General features: G+C 60.3%; 1 protein-coding gene across 4 annotated transcripts in view; it reads left to right on the forward strand.

Moving 5' to 3' along the window:
• Window positions 1-16,328, forward strand: part of CTNNBIP1 (catenin beta interacting protein 1) — a 54,150-nt gene extending 37,822 nt beyond the window's left edge. For all 4 annotated transcript variants that reach the window (XM_002716164.6, XM_070079328.2, XM_051858110.3 and 1 more), the window contains one exon: window positions 15,700-16,328. In XM_002716164.6, the coding sequence (XP_002716210.1) occupies window positions 15,700-15,758 (59 nt within the window). In that variant the 3' untranslated portion in view covers window positions 15,759-16,328. The remainder of the gene's footprint in view (window positions 1-15,699) is intronic.
• Window positions 16,329-19,328: the final 3,000 nt, after the last annotated feature.

A 19,328-nucleotide genomic window follows, 5' to 3' on the forward strand; every position in this document is an offset into this window, starting at 1 on the left:
GTGGGTGTGGCCAATCTACAGGCCCTGAATCCCAGGCCCTCTGCAGGTAGTGCCCACCAGGGATCCCTGTGCAGTGCAGGGGCTCCCGGAGCTGAACTGGGATCCCAGGCGGAATCTGGAGAGGCAGTGGCAGGGGTGGGTCTCTGCTGCTGGAGCGCCTCGCACAGTCTCCTCTGACCTGCTGAGGCCTGAGCTGAGATTTCCCACGGGCAGAGCTGGAGAGGGGAGGGGCAGCTGTGCCTGGAGCAGCTTCTCAAGTGACCAAACAGCCCAGTCCCCCCTGGGGCTTGCAGTCTGGGGGCAGCACCCTGCGTTTCTTTTTATTTATTTGAGAGGCAGAGTGATGGGGATGGAGCGGGGAGACAGAGAGAGGTCTTCCATCTTCCAGGTCACTCCTAGATGACCACAGTGGCCGGGGCTGGGCCTAGCTGATGTCGGGAGCCTGGAACTCCAGCTGGGTCTCCCACGTGGGTGTTAGGGACCGAGGTACTTGGGCCATCTGCCTTCCCAGGCGATAGCAGAAACTGGATCGGAAGTGGAGCAGCCGGCACCCCAGCCAGTGCTCCGACATGGGCTGGCGGCATCACAGGGAGTGGCTTAACCTGCTGCACCACAATGCCAGCCGCAGCCCCCAGCGTTTCTGCCCAGGCCATAGGTTCAAGGGGTCCCTGCGCAATCCTAACCTTCCCTCTTCCCTGCCGGCGTCTCAGCTGATGGTGCAGTGTGTCTTGTCACAGGCACAGGTGCTGCTCAGGTGCCCAAGACCCGGAATGTCGCCTGTACAGGATGCGGATCAGGGACCCTGTGTGTCAGGCCTGGAGCCTGGCATGAGTGCCTCCTCCCACTAGGTGGTGCTGTCTATCAGCAAATTTTCCAGGCTGCTCCTCCCTACACCTGAGTTCCAGGAGACGCCCAGCTCCCCTGGCCTCCGCCAGGCAAGGCCCTGGAGTGGATCACCCACAGGGCAACACCCTCTGCAGGTCCTGGGGGCTGGCCACCACCTTTAGGCCACACACACTTCCCCTCAGGCCGGGGAGGGGTCCTGGGCATCCCTCAGCCGTGGCAGTCCAGCCTCACCTGGGAGAGCCGTGGCAAGGGCCTGCGCCCCCGGCCGGCACAGGTTCCAGCCGAGGCCCGGGGGCCCTCAGCGCGAATGCCGGTTCCTCCCCGTTTTCAGCCTGCCTGGCCTCTGCCTGTTCCCTGTGTTTCGCTGTGTCTTCCGGATTCTGTCCTGTAAGCCCTGTCTCTCACATCCTCCTGGGAGATCCCCTGTGCCCCAGTGAGCTCAGATCCAGTCCTGCCAGATGCGCACCCTTGGCTCAGAGCACTTTGCTGTGGACATGCCTGGGCCGGCGGATCCAGCTTCCCCGCCTCCTCACCCTGCAGTCTGCTTTCCCTTCCCACATGGCTGCAGGGGCCCAAGCACTTGGACCATCATCCGCTGCCTGCCCAGATGCATTAGCAGGGAACTGGGTGGGAAGCAGAGCGCCCGGGATTTGAACCCGCACTCCCGTGTGGGTGCTGGCGTTGCAAGCAGTGGCTTAACCCATTACACTGCAATGCTGGTGCCTCTATTTTAATTTTTTTTTTTTTTTTTGACAGGCAGAGTGGACAGTGAGAGAGAGAGACAGAGAGAAAGGTCTTCCTTTGCCGTTGGTTCACCCTCCAATGGCCGCCGCGGCCGGCGCGCTGCGGCCGGCGCACCGCGCTGATCCGATGGCAGGAACCAGGAGCCAGGTGCTTTTCCTGGTCTCCCATGGGGTGCAGGGCCCAAGCACCTGGGCCATCCTCCACTGCACTCCCTGGCCACAGCAGAGAGCTGGCCTGGAAGAGGGGCCACCGGGACAGAATCCGGCGCCCTGACCGGGACTAGAACCCGGTGTGCTGGCGCCGCTAGGCGGAGGATTAGCCTAGTGAGCCGTGGCGCCGGCCTGTGCCTCTATTTTAATTTTAATGGGCCTATAGTAATTACAGGGTGCAGCATGCTGTTTCAGTACGTGTGTATATCGTGAGAAGTGGGCAGATCAGGGGAGCACCAAATCTGTACCTGCGGTCTGTCATTTCTTTCTGGTGGGCCCATGACAGTCCTGGCTCCCGGCTGTTTTAATTCTTACTGCACTCAGAGTGGTTCCTGTATGATTGATGCAAAGCCCTCGTGGTTGGCTTCTCATCTTGCCCCACCATGGTCCACCACCCACCCCATAACCAGAGTGGCTTCGCCGGGCTCACGGTGACATTGGCACATCTTGCCCCACGTACATGCCCTGCTGCCTCCTAGGTAACACCCAGCCCCCAGCAGGACAAGCAGGATCCCCTGGCTGCTGCTGCACCAGGACTCACGGCAAACGGCCACGGCGGCGGCTGTCGGCGCTGACCCCGCCTTTCTGTCCCTGCTCTGGTCTCTGCTGCCAGGCGCCCAGCCCTAATGCTCTGCTCCCTCCTTGCCTCCTACAGCCTGGACAAGGCTTGAGGTTGGGATCGTGGCGTCCTCCCACCCTCCCTCCCATTCCTGTATCCGGCAGCCGCTGGGCCCCCAGTGCATGCTGGGAGGAATGAATGTGCTAGGGTCTGGGTCCAGGAGCCCACGGTCTGCCAGGAAGGCAGTGAATTCTCTGAGTGCGACACTGGATTCCCAGGGTGGCGGGCAGACCTGGCAGCCAGGCAGGGCTCAGCTTTGAGCACAGGGAGTCGATAGTCCTCTGCGAGGTCGCCTTGCAGGCCTGGCCAGAGCTGTGGTTCGAGAAGCAGGCAGAATGCTGAGCTCAGCCCTTCCTTCTCCCCAGTGCTGCTCCCCCCGGAACAAGGATCGATTGGTTTTCCTGGTTGTAGAGCAATGCCTAGTCATCATGGTCATGTAGGAGGGAGGCCTGAGAGCCCGGGGACGGCAGGCAGCTCCCGGGATGGAGCCCTGCTCCGTGGACGGGGTCGCCGCGGCCTCTTCACCTGGGTTTCCCAGCAGCCTTTTGACAGCTTGCTCACATTTCTGCCCCCAAATTGGGACCGTGTTGTACAATGACCTGATCACACTGTAACTTAGAGTCGCTCTACTGCGATCCTTTTTTTTTTTTTTTTTTTTTTGACAGGCAGAGTGGACAGTGAGAGAGAGAGACAGAGAGAGAAAGGTCTTCCTTTGCCGTTGGTTCACCCTCCAATGGCCGCCGCTGCAGCCGGCGCACCGCGCAGATCCGATGGCAGGAGCCAGGAACCAGGTGCTTTTCCTGGTCTCCCATGGGGTGCAGGGCCCAAGCACCTGGGCCATCCTCCACTGCACTCCCTGGCCATAGCAGAGAGCTGGCCTGGAAGAGGGGCCACCGGGACAGAATCCGGCGCCCCGACCGGGACTAGAACCCGGTGTGCCGGCGCCGCAAGGTGGAGGATTAGCCTGGTGAGCCGCGGCGCCGACTAGCTCTACTGCGATCCTTAACAACCGCTGCGGAAGCGTTGGGGCGATTGCGCGATAGGCAGTGGCGTGGCTGGGCTGCAGTGTATCGCCCGGTGCCTCCCGTGGGTCGTCTCTTCCTCATTCTGCTGTTAACCGTGGCCATGCTCCTTGCCAGGCAACACACGAGCCTCCTCCCAGGGAATCCACGGCAGAGCCTTGGCGGGGAGGTGCTGGCATGGACCCCGAGTTCAAGATGAGAGAGCGATCCAGAGAGGTCAGGGCGGTGAAGCCTGGGGCTGGCGTTTTGGTGCAGCAGGTGAAGCTGCCGTTGGCAGCAACCGTGTCCCACGTGGGAGCTCGAGTTCGAGTCGCAGCTGCTCCACTTCCAATTCAGCTTCCCACTAATGCACCTGGGCGGAGGGGGTGATGGTCCGAGTACGTCAGTCCCTGCCACCTACACAGGACACTGGGTAGTCAGCTCCTGGCTGCAGCCTGTACTGGCCCCAGCTGTTGTGGGCGTTTTGGGAGTGAATGAGCCCAGAAGATGAAAGATTCTCTCACTCTTTCTCTGTCTCCCTGTGTCTTTCAAATAAATAAATCCTTAGAAAAGAGAGAGAGAGAGAGAGAGAGAGAGAGAGAGCGCGCGCTCAAGGCCCGCAGCCAGTCAGCGCGGGTCCAGGTTGGCTGAGCCCACCTCCGGATGTTTCAGGTGGATCCCAGCAGTGGCTCAGGGGCCCTGTGCCGAGAACTGGTCTGCCCAAGGCCGTGTCAGGACACTTCCTTCCTGCCCTCTCATCCCAGGACCTTCCCCTGCAGCCGCTCTCTGGGAGCACCCGGCCAGGGCCGGTTCCAGGCCCCCAGTTTGCAGAGGCCGCCCTGCAGCTGGGCACCCCGGGCTGTCCTCGCGCGGCGCCCAGGCTGGGTGCTTGTCCAAGAGGCCTAGTGTGGTCGCTCCCCCACTCCAGGCAGGGCTCCTTTTGTCAAGGAAGCCCCTTGTTCCTTCTCTGCCCTGGTGCCCCCCGAGGACGTGCCCCGGCTGTGTCTGCTCGTGCGCCTGTGAGCTGTGCACTGGCACTGCGGCTCCTCAGGCCGGCCCAGCCTCCGTGCGCTCACACCGTCTGCGACAGACTCTCAGTGCCCTGCTGGCCTTTGCCCATCAGGGACCCAGGCTGCTGATTCAGGGTTTGCTGCCAGGGAGCCTAAAATGGACCTCACGGTCTCCGGATTGCACTGAACCTTCTTAGAACTGCTGGAGCCAGCTCGTCTCAGCGGACCCAGCTCCCAGCTCATCACCCCTGGGCCCTCTCCACGGCCCAGGGTGCGCCGGGTGTGCCTGGTGTGTGTGTGTGGGGGGGGGGGGGCCTGAGCTCCTCCCAGCCTCTGTTCTTCACTCCCTCATGGAGCCGTTGCCCGTCTTCACCACCTTCCATGGGGGCCCTGGGCCAGGGTCTGTGCTGTGTTTCTGCCCACTCACCAGCCCCTGCTCAGCCTCTGGGCCAGAGTAGGCACGTTTGCTGGATAACGCAGACACTGACCTTTCTCAAGGGCTGAGCTGCTATGAGCAGCTCGTCCTCCTTTGCACCTGCCGTGCCGCATGTGGACGATCTGGCCGCTTTCTGGGTCTCCTGGCCCCGTGTGTGGCCTCGAGGCTTCTCCTGGAAGCTCCAGGCCTTCGCCGCCGACTCTGCTCTGAGACTGCAGGGAGGCCCAGGAGACGCAGCTGTGGGAGGGAGCGCTCGTCTCACTGTAATCAACACTTGCATGAGAATTACCTGTAACCTAGTAATGACAGTCACATACACAGGGACTCGGGCAGCAGCGCGCTGGGAGGTTTGGTCTGTCATTTGTCTCATTGAGAAACGAGAAAAATCCCCAAAAAAAGAGGACCGTGCTGACCCACAGAGACTGGGAGGCCTGCCCCCCACCCCCCGCAGCGTGGAGGGTCTGTCGTTTGGAACAGCACCCCTCATGCCACTGGCTGTACCCGAACCTCCTGACACCATGACGAGAGGGGGACCCCTGCCAGGAGGGCCGTGTTGAGGGGCCCCTCAGTCCAGCGGTCGGAGGCTCTGTTCTTGTGGATGGCCATGCCCTTGGGCCGCTGGCACAGCAGGGCAGGTGGACAGGTGGACGAATGCTTAAGAGCTTTGAGGCACAGGTCAGAGTTGAGTCCTTGTGAGAGAGGGGCCCTGGGGGGTGGCTGAGGACAAGCTGGAGGGAGGGAGCAGCAGCGGGGCCTGGCCCAGCCTAGCAGCGTGCGAGGTGGCTGCGCAACACTGAGAGCCCCGCTGCTGGGTGGGCCCTGAGGGGCTGCAGAGGCGAAACTGCAGGGGCCCAGGGGGAGGAGAGGCCCAGCAGAGGCCCAGGGAGGTCACAGGGACAACCAGTGAGATGAGTGGATGCATTTCAGAGTTGGACACTTAGGACTGGACGCGGGCGGGGGAGAAGACCAAGGGCCAGTGGGAAGGGTGTGGGAGGTGCTTGTGGATGTCGCGTGGTGGGGGGAGCAAAAGTCATGGTCTCGGACAGCGTGGGTGCGAGGGTGAAGCACGGAATCACGAGGTCACGAGGAGGGCAGGCCGAGCGCGGGGCGGGGACAGCCTGGGGGCTGCACAGAGCACGGGGCGGGGGACAGCCTGGGGGCCGCACAGAGCGCGGGGCGGGGGACAGCCTGGGGGCCGCACAGAGCGCGGGGCGGGGGACAGCCTGGGGGCCGCACAGAGCGCGGGGCGGGGGACAGCCTGGGGGCCGCACAGAGCGCGGGGCGGGGGACAGCCTGGGGGCTGCACAGAGCGTGGGGCCGGGGACAGCCTGGGGGCCGCACAGAGCGCAGGGCCGGGGAGGGAAGACCTCCCCCAAGACAGCTGGCGGCAAGGAGCGCGGCCATGCCTTTCAGCCCGTGGGCCAAGGCGGGATGAGGGCTCCGGGTTGGGGGTTGGAGGTCAAGGACAGTTTGTAGTGCCGAGTTCTCAGGATGTAGTCCATAGACCACGGCACCTGGGACTTGTTGAAAATGCAGGCTCCCGGCCCTGCCCTAGCCTCAGCCAGAACACTTGCCCAGTGAGCCTGCAAACATGTTTTTTGGGGTGGGGGTGGGGATGTGTATTTTAAGTAAGTCCCCAAGGTGACTCTGATGCCCAGAATCTAAAATTTGAGACCCTGCCCAGAAGGTAGGTGGAGATCTGGTCATTCCTGGCCCCTGGAGGGCCCGCCCCATCTCTCCCCTGGGCTCTGTGTCTTTGCAGCACAGGTAGGCTCTGTGTTGTGGGAGAGCTTATGTTTGGGGAGCCAGGGAACTCCCATGGAGAACATGAGCACTTGCACCGGGAGAGCAAGCCACGGAGGTGGAGTGTGCCGGGCGCCGTGGGGCGGGCGGGCGGATGGGGCGAGGTGGGCTTAGAGCAGAGCCCCCGGCTGGGACCCCTTGGGACGCTGTTTAGGCCGCCGTCTGTGGCCAGTGCTGTCAGCTGAGCCAGTGCTGTTCGTTTTGCAGATGCGTCAACTGAGGCTGCGCAGGGATGTCCCATGGGAGGTACCTAGTCAGGGTCAGGCCCTGGCCTGCGTCCCAGCGACTGGGTCTTGGTGCCGGGGGAGCCCAGTCCCTGGGGGGTGGGGCTTCAGCTGGTCCGGCACTCAGGGCCCCCGCAGGGAGCAGCCTCGTGGGCTTGTGACGTGGCTGTCAGCCCGGAACGCAGCAGGTGTCTCAGGCCTGCTGCTGCTTTGGCATCTGAGCCCTGGTGGATCAGTAGCCGCTGTTCCCATGGCAACCGGAGTGTCCTGCTGTCTCTGGTGAAGGCCATCCCCCTGGGAATGTTGGGACATCAGAGCTGAGCTACACAGAACACCCAGCACGCAGCCCTGGCTGCTAAAAACAGCACGGGCCACCCAGCGGAGGTGCCTGAGCCTTGTGCCCTCGGAAACCTTTCCCTCCGGAAGAGCGTCTGGGACCTGTTTTTCCAGGCAGCGTCTCCCCAGAGTTGGTGGCTGAGCTGCTGCAGGTGTGGGGCCAGGGAGCTGACGCTAGTGGTACTCACATCAAGATAATGCGCTCACGGGAAGGGCTGTGCCGTGGGTGCTCAGGAGCACGGAGCCATGTCTTCCAGCCTGGTCCTCCACCCTGGCCCACCTGTGCGGGTGGGCCCTCGGCCCTGGACGAATGAGAAGCACTTGGTCACAGTGGATGCCCCACGCTGATGGTGACCTGCCTGGGGGTGGGGATGGGAGTCCTCCCTCCAGCCACCGGGATCGAGTGTCTCTGGGGCTCCAGGGTCCTATTCCTGAGTTTCTCAGGTTCTGCTCATGAGGAAGGTGTGAGGGTCCTTAGTTCAGGAGGTCACTGGCTCCCTGAGCCCGGAATGGCTTACACGGAAGCAGTCCTGGGAAGCCGCGGCTCGCTGGGGGTGCCAGGGTTTCAGTGGTCCCGGATGACTCGGAGGGGCCCCAGCTCGGCATCTGTGACGTCTGTGGCGCGAGCGTGTCCACCTGTGGCTGAAGCCGCCTGGAGCCCGCCTTTTCTATGTGCTGTCTGTGGGACCTCGGGGCCTGCAAGCAGGGAGCTGAGCCAGGCCTTTTGCTCCAGGCCACTTTTTGGGGGGGGTTTCCCTTCCAGGCCACCTGGGGAGGGCACCCGACTGTGAGCTGGATTTTGCAGATCTCAAGCTGGGAGAACTCTGGGGTGAGCCTGACCCTCCTGTACCGGGCCAGAGCCCTGCTTACAGCCGCGCAAGCAGAGCCCACCTGTGGTACCGGGGAGGTGGGGGCAGAGCCAAAGATGGGGGCCCCAGGCCTGTCCGCACCTGGCTCCGCCTACTGGCCTGGGACTGGCCTGGACCCTGGTATGCAAATGAGAGAGGCTAGAGCAGGGAGTTCCCTGGTAAAGGGCCGGGGGCTCCGCTAGATTGCCAGCTGGGACTCTGTCACCCTGGCTCCGCGCCTCGGCCTTCAGGGCTGGGGCAGCCCCACCTTCGTCTTCGCTGCTCTTTGTCACTCGCTGCCTCAGCCTGTGTGGCCAGTGGGCACCCGGACTCGCCGGTGCCTCTCAGCAGACCCGCGGCCCTCTGCAACCACGCAGCTCCCTGTGCTGAGCTGGCTCTGGCCTGGAGTGAGTGCTGGCTGGAGCCCGAGCTGGACTTGCAGCACTGCCGTAGACCAGTGACCCCATTGTCTGTCTCCCGCCCGCCCCCGCCCCCGCCCCTGCCCAGGGGCCAGCTTCCCTTTTGTAAGCTCCTGCATATTTGTCATTTTTCTCTCCCCAGTCACTTCGTGGGCTTGTTACAGAGTTTGCAAAGCTGGCATTGGCTGGCACTGGGTGTTGGGCAGGAGGACCTGCTGGGCGCCCTGCCCTGTTTCAGAGAGCTGTGCCCTTGCCAGTCCCTTGTTCCTGGTTCCGGGCAGGAGGCACCCAGCAGAGCCTAGGCAGCAGGAGGGCATGGTGCAGGGCAGAGCAGGGCATGGGGAGGAGGCCGGGGCAGGGCAGGGCTCCTCCCAGGTTGGCCCTCTTGATTCTGTGTTGAATTTTACTTGATTGTTTGCTTTAAGGGTTATTTACTTATTTGAAAATCAGAGTTACATTGAGAGACTAATCTTCCATCCCTGGTTCACTCCTCAAATGGCCACAATGGCCAGGACTGGCCCAGGCTGAAGCTGGTAAAGCCAGGAGTTTCCTTGGGGTCTCCCACATGGGTGGCAGGGCCCAAACACTTGGGCTATCAACAGGGAGCTGGACCAGAAGTGGAGCAGCCGGGACATGAACTGGGATGCCAGCTCTGCGCACAACACTGACTGCTCCCCCGACCCCACCGTGTTGGATTTCCTCCAGGGCTCCTTGGACTGCTGTGGTGTCTAAATCTGGGTGTTGGTTCCATTCTGGTGGGGACAGAGGGATTGGTGCAGACTGTGCCGGGGGCCTGACAAATCTCAGTGCTCAGTGGTGGGCAGGGTAGGAAGAAACAACAGAGAGCCCAGGAGTAGGGAGGGTCCAGTTTGTTGTGTGTCAAACAAGGGCTCCGGTGTGCTGGGAATGTCAGTGAAAGACTCCTGGTGGTGAGGGACACACGTTCCTGCAGGAGACAGCAGACCCGCGGGTGACCCAAGGGTTACCAGGGGCCTCCGGGCAGCACGAGGTCTGTGAGCCAAACAGCAAATGCAAAGGCCCTGAGGTCCAAGTTACTTGGGCCTGAAGGGCGGCCAGGAGGCCCATGTGGCCAGAGCAGAGAGGGCAGCCGGACTTTCATAAAAGGCAAACCAGCAGCCGGCGCCGCGGCTCACTAGGCTAATCCTCCGCCTTGCAGCGCCGGCACACCGGGTTCTAGTCCCAGTCAGGGTGCCGGATTCTGTCCTGGTTGCCCCTCTTCCAGGCCAGCTCTCTGCTGTGGCCAGGGAGTGCAGTGGAGGATGGCCCAAGGCCTTGGGCCCTGCACCCCATGGGAGACCAGGATAAGTACCTGGCTCCTGCTATTGGATCAGCGCGGTGCGCCGGTCGCAGCGCGCCGGCCACGGCGGCCAATGGAGGGTGAACCAACGGCAAAAGGAAGACCTTTCTCTCTCTCTCACTGTCCACTCTGCCTGTCAAAAAAAAAAAAAAAAAAAAAAAAAGCAACCCAGCAGCCACAGGTGAGATCCCTTGGGGTCTTGTGGGCCCCAGTGGTGGTCGGTGTTTACTCTGGTTAATGCATTAATCAGCTCTTTGTTACCACAGCAAAGTATCCTTTTGAGAATCTGGGAAAGGAGTTCTTTTGGCTCCTGGTCCGAGGTCGGGCAGCTGCATTCTGGGTAGAGGTGCGTGTGCAGAGGGAGGCTCACACGGAAATCCAGACAGCAGAGGGAGAGAGGGCACGAGGGCTGGGGTGCTGGACCCTGGTCAGGCTTTGTCACCCGCCCTGTGGAGAGAATTGCCTTCCAAAGGCAGGCTCCCACTGAGCTAAGGGCCTCCCACCGGCTCGACTGCTAAGCACCCTAATTGGGTGAAGTTTCCACTTTGTTAGTTCCGTTGATGTAGGATTTTGCGGTTTAATTCCTCCATGAGTTTGGGGGCCACATCCAGTTCAGACGGCAGCAGGTGTGATGAAAGCCCCCGCAGTGAGAAGCCCCTGGAGGGCTTGGAGCCAAGGAGCTGACCAGGGTCTTTAAATCTTGCTCTGGCTGCTGTGTGCAGAGTGGGCCATCGGGGCCAGCTGGGAGGTCAAGGAAACCGGGATTCGAGAGTCCAGTGAGGAGGATGAGGTGTGGCCAAGAGCAGGGTGGTGGAGAAACAGCGAGAGTCTAGGCTGTCCTGTCCCACGCAGCGCCCAGAGGGGCAGCCGCTGGGCTGTCGCTGCGTGGAGTGGAGCCGCTGTGAGGGCTTCCAGTTAGACCCCGGGGCTTTCGGCCTGAGCAGGGGGCAGGGCTGCAGGTGCACTGGGCGCGGAGGGGAAGCTGTGGGTGCCGCTGGTACCTCTCCCTGACCAGGCTGTCATGGTGAGTGTGGAGTGGTGTCTCCGTGGTTCTGATTTGCATTTCCATAACGCCAGGAGATGGCAGGCACCTTACCATGTGCTCACTGGCCATTTGCATATCCTCCTTGGAGAAGTGTCTTTGCGGGGGTCTCTTGCCCATTTTATTATTACAGATCGATTTATTTACTGCAAAGGCAGAGGGACAGAGAGAGAGAGGCAAAGACAGAGAGATCGTCTATCCACTGGTTCACTCCCCAAATGGCCACAACGGCTATGGCTGGGCAAGACCAAAACCAGGAGCCAGGAACTCCGTCTAGGTCTCCCACGTGGGTGGCGGGGGCCAAAGTACTTGGGCTTCTTCCGCTGCTTTTCCAGGTGTATTAGCAGGGATCTGGACTGGAAGTGGAGCAGCCGGGAATCAAACCAGCACTCAGATATGGGATATCTGTGTTGTAAGTGGCATCTTAACCCATTGTGCCACAACACCAGCACCTTGCCTGTTTTTTAAAAACTAGGTTATTAGACTTTTTTATTGTTTTTATTTATATGATTTGAGAGGCAGAGAGAACGTCCATGTGCTTGTTCACTCCCCAGATGCCCATAACAGCCAGGACTGAGCCAGGGAGCCAGTCCAGTCTCCCTCATGGCAGCAGAAACCCCATCTCTTGAGCCATCACCACAGCATCCCAGGTTCTGTGTTAGCGGGAAGCCAGAGTCAGGAGCGGGGACCAGGGGTGCAACCAGGTCCTCTGAGGTGGGGCTCCGGCGTCTTAACCACTAAGGCCAAATGAGAGTTCTTTCTGTATTCCAGGTAGCGTTCCATAGCCAGATTTATGATTTACAAATATCCCCCCCTTCCGTGGGTGGTCTCTACTTTGTTGGTGGTGCCCAGTGAAGCACAGTGCCTCTGGTCTTGATAAATCCCACCTTGTCTGTTGTTGTCGCCTGTTCTCTGGGTATCTGTCATTTGTAGGAAACCATTTCCGAACCCTCAGTCATGAAGATTTACTTTCTTGTGTTTTGTTAGAAGATTTTTATATTTTTATCACTTTTGTTTGGGTCATTGATCCATTTTGAGTTTGTTTCTGTATATAGTTTAAGGGCAAGGGTCCATTTTCATCCATTGCATTAGAATCTGACCGTCCCAGCGCCATCTGTTCGGTTTTTTCCCATCGACATGTCTTGGCGCAGGTGTTGCGGATCGATTGACCGGAGCTGGGAAGCTTTGCTGCTGGGCTCACTGGTCTGTGTGTCTGTGTGCTGTTGTTGGTTTGAAATCAGAGTACACATTTTGAACTTTGTGAAATTCATTGCTAGGTGTCTGTTATCAATGCTGTTGTAAATGGAGCTATTTTTTTTTTTTAAGATTTATTTATTTGAAAGAGTTACAGAGAGAGGTAGAGACAGAGATGTCTTCCATCTGCTGGTTCACTCCCCAGTTGGCCGCAATAGCTGGAGCTGTGCCGATCTGAAGCCAAGAGCCAGGAGCTTCTTCCAGGTCTCCCACGCGGGTACAGGGCACAACGACTTGGGCCATCCTCCACTGCTATCCCAGGCCATAGCAGAGAGCTGGATAGAAAGAGGAGCAGCTGGGACTCGAACCAGCGTCCATATGGGATACTAGCGCTTCAGGCCACAGCGCCGGCACCTGGAGCTATTTTCTTAATATCACTTTCAGATTATTTATTGCAAAAGTGTAGAAGTATAATTAATTTTTGAATGTTGATCTTGTACCCTGAAGATTTAACTCATTTGTTGGTTCAGTAGTTTTTGTGTGTTCCTTAGGATTTTGTATACACAGAATCATGGCATGCACAGAGAGTTTTCCACCCTCCCTTCCACCCTGAACGCCTTGTCTGTCTGCTTCTTGGCTAATTGCCTGGGAAGGAAGAGAAATCTTTTTCTTGTTCCTGTCCCTGGTGGGGAAAATTCTCACTTTGAGATTTTTTTTTGTTTGTTTTTAAGATTTATTTATTTGAAAGGTGGAGTTACTAAGCGGGAGAGGCAGAGGCAGAGAGAGAGATCTCACATCCATTGGCTCACTCTCCAAATGGCTGCAATGGCCAGAGCTGGGCCAGACTGAAGCCAGGAGCTTTATCCAGGTCTCCTATGTGGGTGCAGGAGCCCAGGCACTTGGGCCATCTGCTGCCTTCCCAGGTGCATTAGCAGGGAGCTGGATTGGTTGTAGAGAAGCTGGGACTTAAACTGGTGCCCATATGGGATGCTGATGCTGCAGGCTGCGGCTTAACCCACTGCGCCACAGTGCTGGTCCCCTTACTTTGAGATTTTTGATGATACCTGTGAGGTTTTTGTTTTCATTTGTGCTGCTTATCCCGTTGAAGAAATTCTTTTTATTCCTAGTTTATTGGGAGGGTTTATTTTTTTAATTATGAAAGGGCTTTGGATTTTGTCAAGTGCCTTGTTCCTATCTATTAAGATGGCTGTTGGCTTTATCCTTGATTCTGTTGACAGGTGTATTACACAAATTGACTTCAGATGCTAAACCAACCTTGCATTCCTGGGATAAGTCTCACTTGCCTGAGTCTAATCCTTTTTATGTGTTGCTGTGAGTACAGCTTGCTGGCATGTTACTGAGTTTTCACATCTGTATTTGTAAGAGATGCTGCTTTCTTGTGATGTCGGCACCTGGTTCTCACTGTCCTTGTCTCTTAGTGTGTCCCACGGTGTAGAACAGCGAGACTGACCTCCCCCTCCTTCCCGCGTGCACCGGCAGCTCCAAGCTCAAGCGTAGCAGAGACTGGCCATCAGGAGGCAAGGGAGGGCAGCACAGCCTGGTGGGACAGACAGATGCTTACGGAGAGGTGTGGAGGGCAGCGCAGCCCTCTAGGGTCAGAGCAGGCCACAGGAGGGACAGGCAGTGGCTCTGGGGGCGCTGTCCACACCCGGCCCCGGCTGCGTACATGATGGCTGCAGGTTCCTAGCCAGGGCGGGGGCGGCCAGGTGGCAGCGTGGACGTGTGGGACTCCTGCAGATCCTTCACCTGGGTGTCTTGTTGGGCAGTCACCAGAGGCCCTTGTGACCCGAGGGGACTTCCTTCCTGCCTCAAGTGCAGGCCAGGTGCTCGTCCTGGGCAGGCGGCAGCAGGCTGGGTCCCACGCCCCTGGGTCCGGGTTCCCTGCAGCGGCAGCCAGCGCTGTCCTCGTGTCTGCAGCTCACTCCGAGGCCCAGGGGCCCTGCGAGAAAGCCCCCGAGGCTGCGAGGAAGGAAGCAAGCGGGCTGTGCCGAGGTGCCGACTCCCTGTCCCCAGCCTCCTCCCGCTCGGCGAGCTGGGCGGCACCCTGGGAAAGTCGCGTCTGTTAGGTAACGGGCTCAGCTGCCTTGCAGGCTCTGATGTAATCTTGGATTCCGTGGTTGCTAGGAACATTCTGCCTGCAATGGTAGCTGCGTGGTCCCAGCCTAGGCGAGAACAGAATGTTCCCAAGAAGATGGGGGGTTCTAGGGCTTCCCGCGCGTCCTGAGAAACTGGACGACGTGAGCTGCCTTCCAGAAGCGCAGTTCCCTCGACGGGGGCACAGGCTCGTGCTGGCTGGGGCAGAGCCGAGACGGCAGGGGCTGGGCGGCGAGGTCAGCTCCCGCGGCAGCACCGGAGTGGCCCAGGGTCAGCCTGACGGCGCCTCCCATGCTCGGTCCTTGTCACGGGGCGCTCCGCCCCCGCAGCTCCGTGGCTGGCACGCTCTCCTCCGTGTGGCAGGGCAGCGGGAGGCAGGCGCCCTTGTGGTGTGGAGGAGACAGCAGCACCACCGCCCGGGACACAAGCAGCAGTCTGTCCTCACACCACGCCCACCAGCCCACCTCCACTGGCCTTTGCCATCTGCCGTCCGCCCCGCTCGGGAGCTTCCTGCAGTAGCACTGATGAGAAGCGTGCCAGAGGGGCCCGGCCAGGCCACCGTTCCTGTCCAGGCACAACCAAGAGCTGGGCTTTACCAAAAAGCAGGACAACAGCAGGACCCAGGGCCAGGGAAGTGGGGGGACCTGCCGGTCACCTCACTCACCCCGCAGGGCCCCTCCCTTCCTGGGCAGCTGCTGGTGGGGGCGGCGGGGTTAGCATTTAAGCTCGCTCCCTCCTCCCTGCAGCCATTCCTGGCCGCGTGTCAGAGCCTGTGTGTTCTGTGGAAAACAAGACAAAGGAAGCAAACGTGGAGCTGCTGGGCCACACGCACACTCGGGATTAAGAAAATGAGTGGCAAGCGACGTGGATGTTATCTGTCTCCGCTGAAGCAGGCAGGCAGCAGTCTGGAAGTGGGTCTGGACAGGTCCCTCTGACCAGGTGTTGGGCCTGGGCAAAGAGGAATGGCTGTGGCAAGTCCGACTGACGGACAGGTGCGGTGGCGCCGTGGGCCGGGATGCTTCCTGATGGTGCACCTGGGAGGATGGCCCAAGTACTCGGGCCCCTGCCACCACGTGAGAGGGACCTGGAGTGAGGTCTGGGCTCCTGGCTTCAGCCTGGTCCAGCCCTGGCTGTTGTGGGCACTTAGGGAGTGAACCAGTGGATAGAAGATCTTTCTCTCCGCCTTTCAAGTTAGATGGAAGTAAATACACAAATAATGAACAGAGCAAGAGCCCCAGGAGGATCAACATTGGAGTCCTGAGAAGGAGGAGGGGGCTCCCAAGGGCCCCTGGGTGTTTGGTGGCATCGGAGCAGCCGCCGTGAGCAGGCAGCTGGATCCTGTCCTGGCTCGTGGGAGCCTTGTGGCCCTGGGCAGCAGCCGTCAGGCCGCAGCAAAGGCTGGAAGGGCTCTGTGCCCAGGAGGCACCCACCTGGTGGGCCGGTGCCCCGCCTGGGGCCCGCAGCCTCCTGGCCGCGTCCTGGTCGTCCCGGTCGTCCCGGAGACCCCCTCAGCAGTTCTTGTCCCTGGTCTGCAGGTGCAGAAGATGTGGTGATGGCGTTTTCCAGGTCGGAGACGGAAGACCGGAGGCAGTAGCTGCAACCCCCTTGGAACACCCTGGAAGCCGTCAAGGGCCAAGATCAGTGTGGCTCCTCGGCCAGCCGAGTGACAGGAGACCGCATCCCCCACCTCCCCCAGCCCCCCTGCCCCTCCCCTACTCCCCGCCCCACGGCCACTTGGCCACTTGGCGGGGCTGGCGTCCGGGAGACACCAGTGGTGCATTTACGATGGGCTAAGGACTCGTGATTGGCTGCAGGAAGAAACCTTTTTATTTTTAAACCTTGACCAGTGGAAACCTTCCATTTTTATTTCTGACTCTTATTTAAAAAAAAAAAAAAATTGCGCCTCGGTATCTGGCTTCCCAGGAAGCCCTCCGAGCTCTGGTGCTTTATTTCGGTCGTTTTTTAGGAATGTGAAGAGGTCTGATTGGCTGCTTGAGCAGGGGCAGGGTTACGATTGGCTGGGCAGTGGGCAGTCGCTTTTTCTGTCATTGGCTGCAGGTGTTCTGATAGCAGCAGCTTCTCTATTTTGAATGCAGAAAACAGGGTCTAGGACGTTGCTTGTTATATTTGACTTGAAAAAAAAAAAAAAAACACAGAAAACCAAGTGCGCTGTGCGATGTTTATTACACAGAGCTTGCTGCTGCCGTCACGGGCGGGTTTGTGTCTGAACTTGATCAGCCTCTTGGTTTCCCATCGGCTCTCCCGTGACTCCCATTGCTGCAGATTCACCCCCAGCCTGGGGGCTCCACCCGGAGAACGCATTTGCTTTAGTGACCCCACTGCCGCCACCAGCAAAGGGGCCCCGAGGAGCTCGGCATTGCTCTGATCCAGCTGCCCAGAGCATAGAGCTGGCCGTGGGGCAGGAGTCACACGCTTCGCCGCCAGCTGCCCTCCGTGACAGCGGGGTCACCCAGACACCGTCCAGGCCTCCAGAGGAGCTCCGGGCTGGGCAGCTCTGTCCTCTTGTCTGCCCCTGCTCATCCCTCTACAGAGAAGGGGCTGCCCTGCACCGGGAGGCCGCACACACCCTGAGGGCGTGGAGCAGGGGTCTCTTACCTGGAGCCCCAAACCCCCATAAAAGCCCCAGCCCCGGGAGACCGTGGTCCCGAACACCAACCTCTGACCTACCCAGCCAGCCTCCTCCAGTGTCCGCCGCTGTGCCGGCGGGTCCCGGGGAGCACCGGAGCTCCCCGCCGTGCACTGAGCTGCCTGCGGAAAGGCCCCTCTGCGTGTCAGCCTGCAAGGGAAGCGCGTGCTTTACGGAGTGTGCACCAGGCCTTCACCGAGGGACCCCTCCTGGAGGTGGCAGGGCCTCCCCCTTACCTCCCTGCATCACTCATGGGCTGGGGGGGCTGGAGAAGGGTGTGGGCCCGAGGTGGTGGGTGGCCGAGCCCCCTTTTTGGCCCAGCTATCAGAGCCAGGAGGACACTCTGAGTGTCGCGTGTTGTCCCCCTTCACACTGCCTGGGGCTGTGGGCCTCTGTGGTTCCCGTGTGCCGGCGTGTCCTGGGCCGCTGCCCTGGCCAGCCTCCCCATCCGTGCTCCCACGTCGTCAGTCTTGCTCCAGACAGAGCTAAGACCCTGCCGTGCACCACACGTGGGCCCCTGGTCCTCAGGAGTAGGCGGTTAACCTCCCAGGGCCACCGATCCCCAGGGGACAAGGAGTTAGGGGCACAGGGGCAGCACCAGGCTAGGACCCTGGCAGGGCGCTGACAGCCTCTTCCTGCTGGGCAGTGCATGTGAGCACACGCCCACACGTGTGCAAGGCACACGCCCAGCTCGAGGCCTGGTGCTGCAGCTGAGCCCCGGGGAAAGGTGGTTTTGCTCCGTCTCCCCCTGCCTGGGCCCTGGTGTCTGGAATCAGGCACTGCTAGCTGCCCCCTCTTCACCTGTAGCTTCTGCACGGTGTGTTCTCTGCCCCAGCCTGTCCTTGTCACGGTCACGGGTCCTGCTCTAACAGTAACAACCCCGGCCTGTCTGCTGTCCTGGAGGGGACAAGCTCAAGTGTCACCGTGGCTTCAGATTTCAACTGAAAACCTGTCTGTTGGGGGAAAGTTAGCAATAAAGATTTTTCACAGCTCGGGTGTGCGCTGGGTTGGTTCTCCCTCCGCGTCACGCCCTGGCAGTGTCCCCGTGCCCTCGGCTGCCACTGGGGCCACCCTTTCTGCAGCGACTTTGCTGAGTGTGTGCAGCCTGGATTGCAGCTCAGGGGCGACGCTCCGTGTCTACAGCGCCCTGCGCCCGGCTCCTTAGAGGGTGGAGCCCCTGTGAGGCCTGGAGGTCGCCAGTGTCGTCCTCCATGGGACAGGCTGCCCTGCACCCCCGCCCCCACTGTCCTCCCACGCTGGCGCTGGTCCAGCACGCCTGTCCCCGCAGTCCCACCAGCCCGGAAGCAGAGGGGCCGGCCGTGTGCAGGTCCTGGGTTTGGGAGCTGAGATCATCTCTGCTTCCAGAATTTTTTACTTTGGGAGTATTTTCTAGAAATCTTCATTTCTACCCATCCGGATCCCATTTTAGTTGTTTTGTTTTGTTTTGTTTTTTTCCTGTTTACACAGACTCACTGCTTCTGTTTCCCTTTCAAGAACTCCCCTGGGTTACAGCAGCATCGGCATCACCACGCCTGGTGTTGGAAGAGGTGTCAGGGGTCCCCGCCCTGCAGAACCCCCAGTCCCCCCTGGAGCCTCTCTGCCAGGGGCCTGTCCCGCCTGGAGCACCCCTTGCCCCCCGGGAATTCATCCCCTCATGGGGTAGGGCGTCTGGTGACTTTCCCGTGTCGAGGTGGTCGGCCTTTCTCCGTAACTTCTTTGTCCGGGAGAAGGACTGGAGTCCCTGAGAGGGAGGCAAATGCCGTGTTGGGCAAAAGTGACTCAGGGACACACGCTCAAGGCCCTCGTGGGGCTCCGCCCCCTCCCCGTGTTCCGAGTGACACCGGCAACCTTGAGTTAATCTTCTCTTCTAAGCTGGCTCAGCTGAGGGAGGGACTGGCTGGCCCTGGTCCCCCCCTGTTCGGCCGCCCTCAGAGAGCTGGGAACCCGAGCCTGGGAGCCATCCGACCTGTCAGGTCTGTGACAATAACTGGGCCACGTAAAACGAACCCAGGGGAACACCAGGGACGGCGTCAGCTCTCCCAGGGTCCCCAGCCTTCGAGCTCTGCCTTCCTGGGCGCAGGTGCACGCAGCTGGCAGTGACCCTGAGGGCAGGATTCCCGAGGCTGGAGGCAGCTGGGGGCCAGGCTGAGCCTGGGGGCGGCCTGGGACACACAGAACACCCCGTCTCTTGTCTGCGTTTCCCAGGCCTGGGGGAGGCTGTCGAGAATGAATGAAGCACTCTGTTTCCCACAGGTGAACAGCAGCTGTGAGAATCCAGGCTGCTCCCAGCCTTTGAACAGGGGCCTTTGTCCCAGCGAAAAGTGATCCCCTCCACAGCACCTGGTCCATGGGTGGGGGCAGGAGTCAGCTTCCGGAGCCAGGGAGCTCTGCGGGCCCCAGGGACCCCAGCACTACCCAGCTGCCCCTCCTGTGCCGGTGGGTCCCTCCCCTCCCTCTCTGGGTCGCTCACTGCACCTGCTGGAACCGGGCCAACCTGAGGTCGCCGTTAGCAAACAT

Source organism: Oryctolagus cuniculus, chromosome 7, assembly GCF_051225735.1.
Source record: "Oryctolagus cuniculus isolate XC-2025 breed Fujian yellow rabbit chromosome 7, ASM5122573v1, whole genome shotgun sequence".
NCBI classification, from domain to species: Eukaryota; Metazoa; Chordata; class Mammalia; order Lagomorpha; family Leporidae; genus Oryctolagus; species Oryctolagus cuniculus.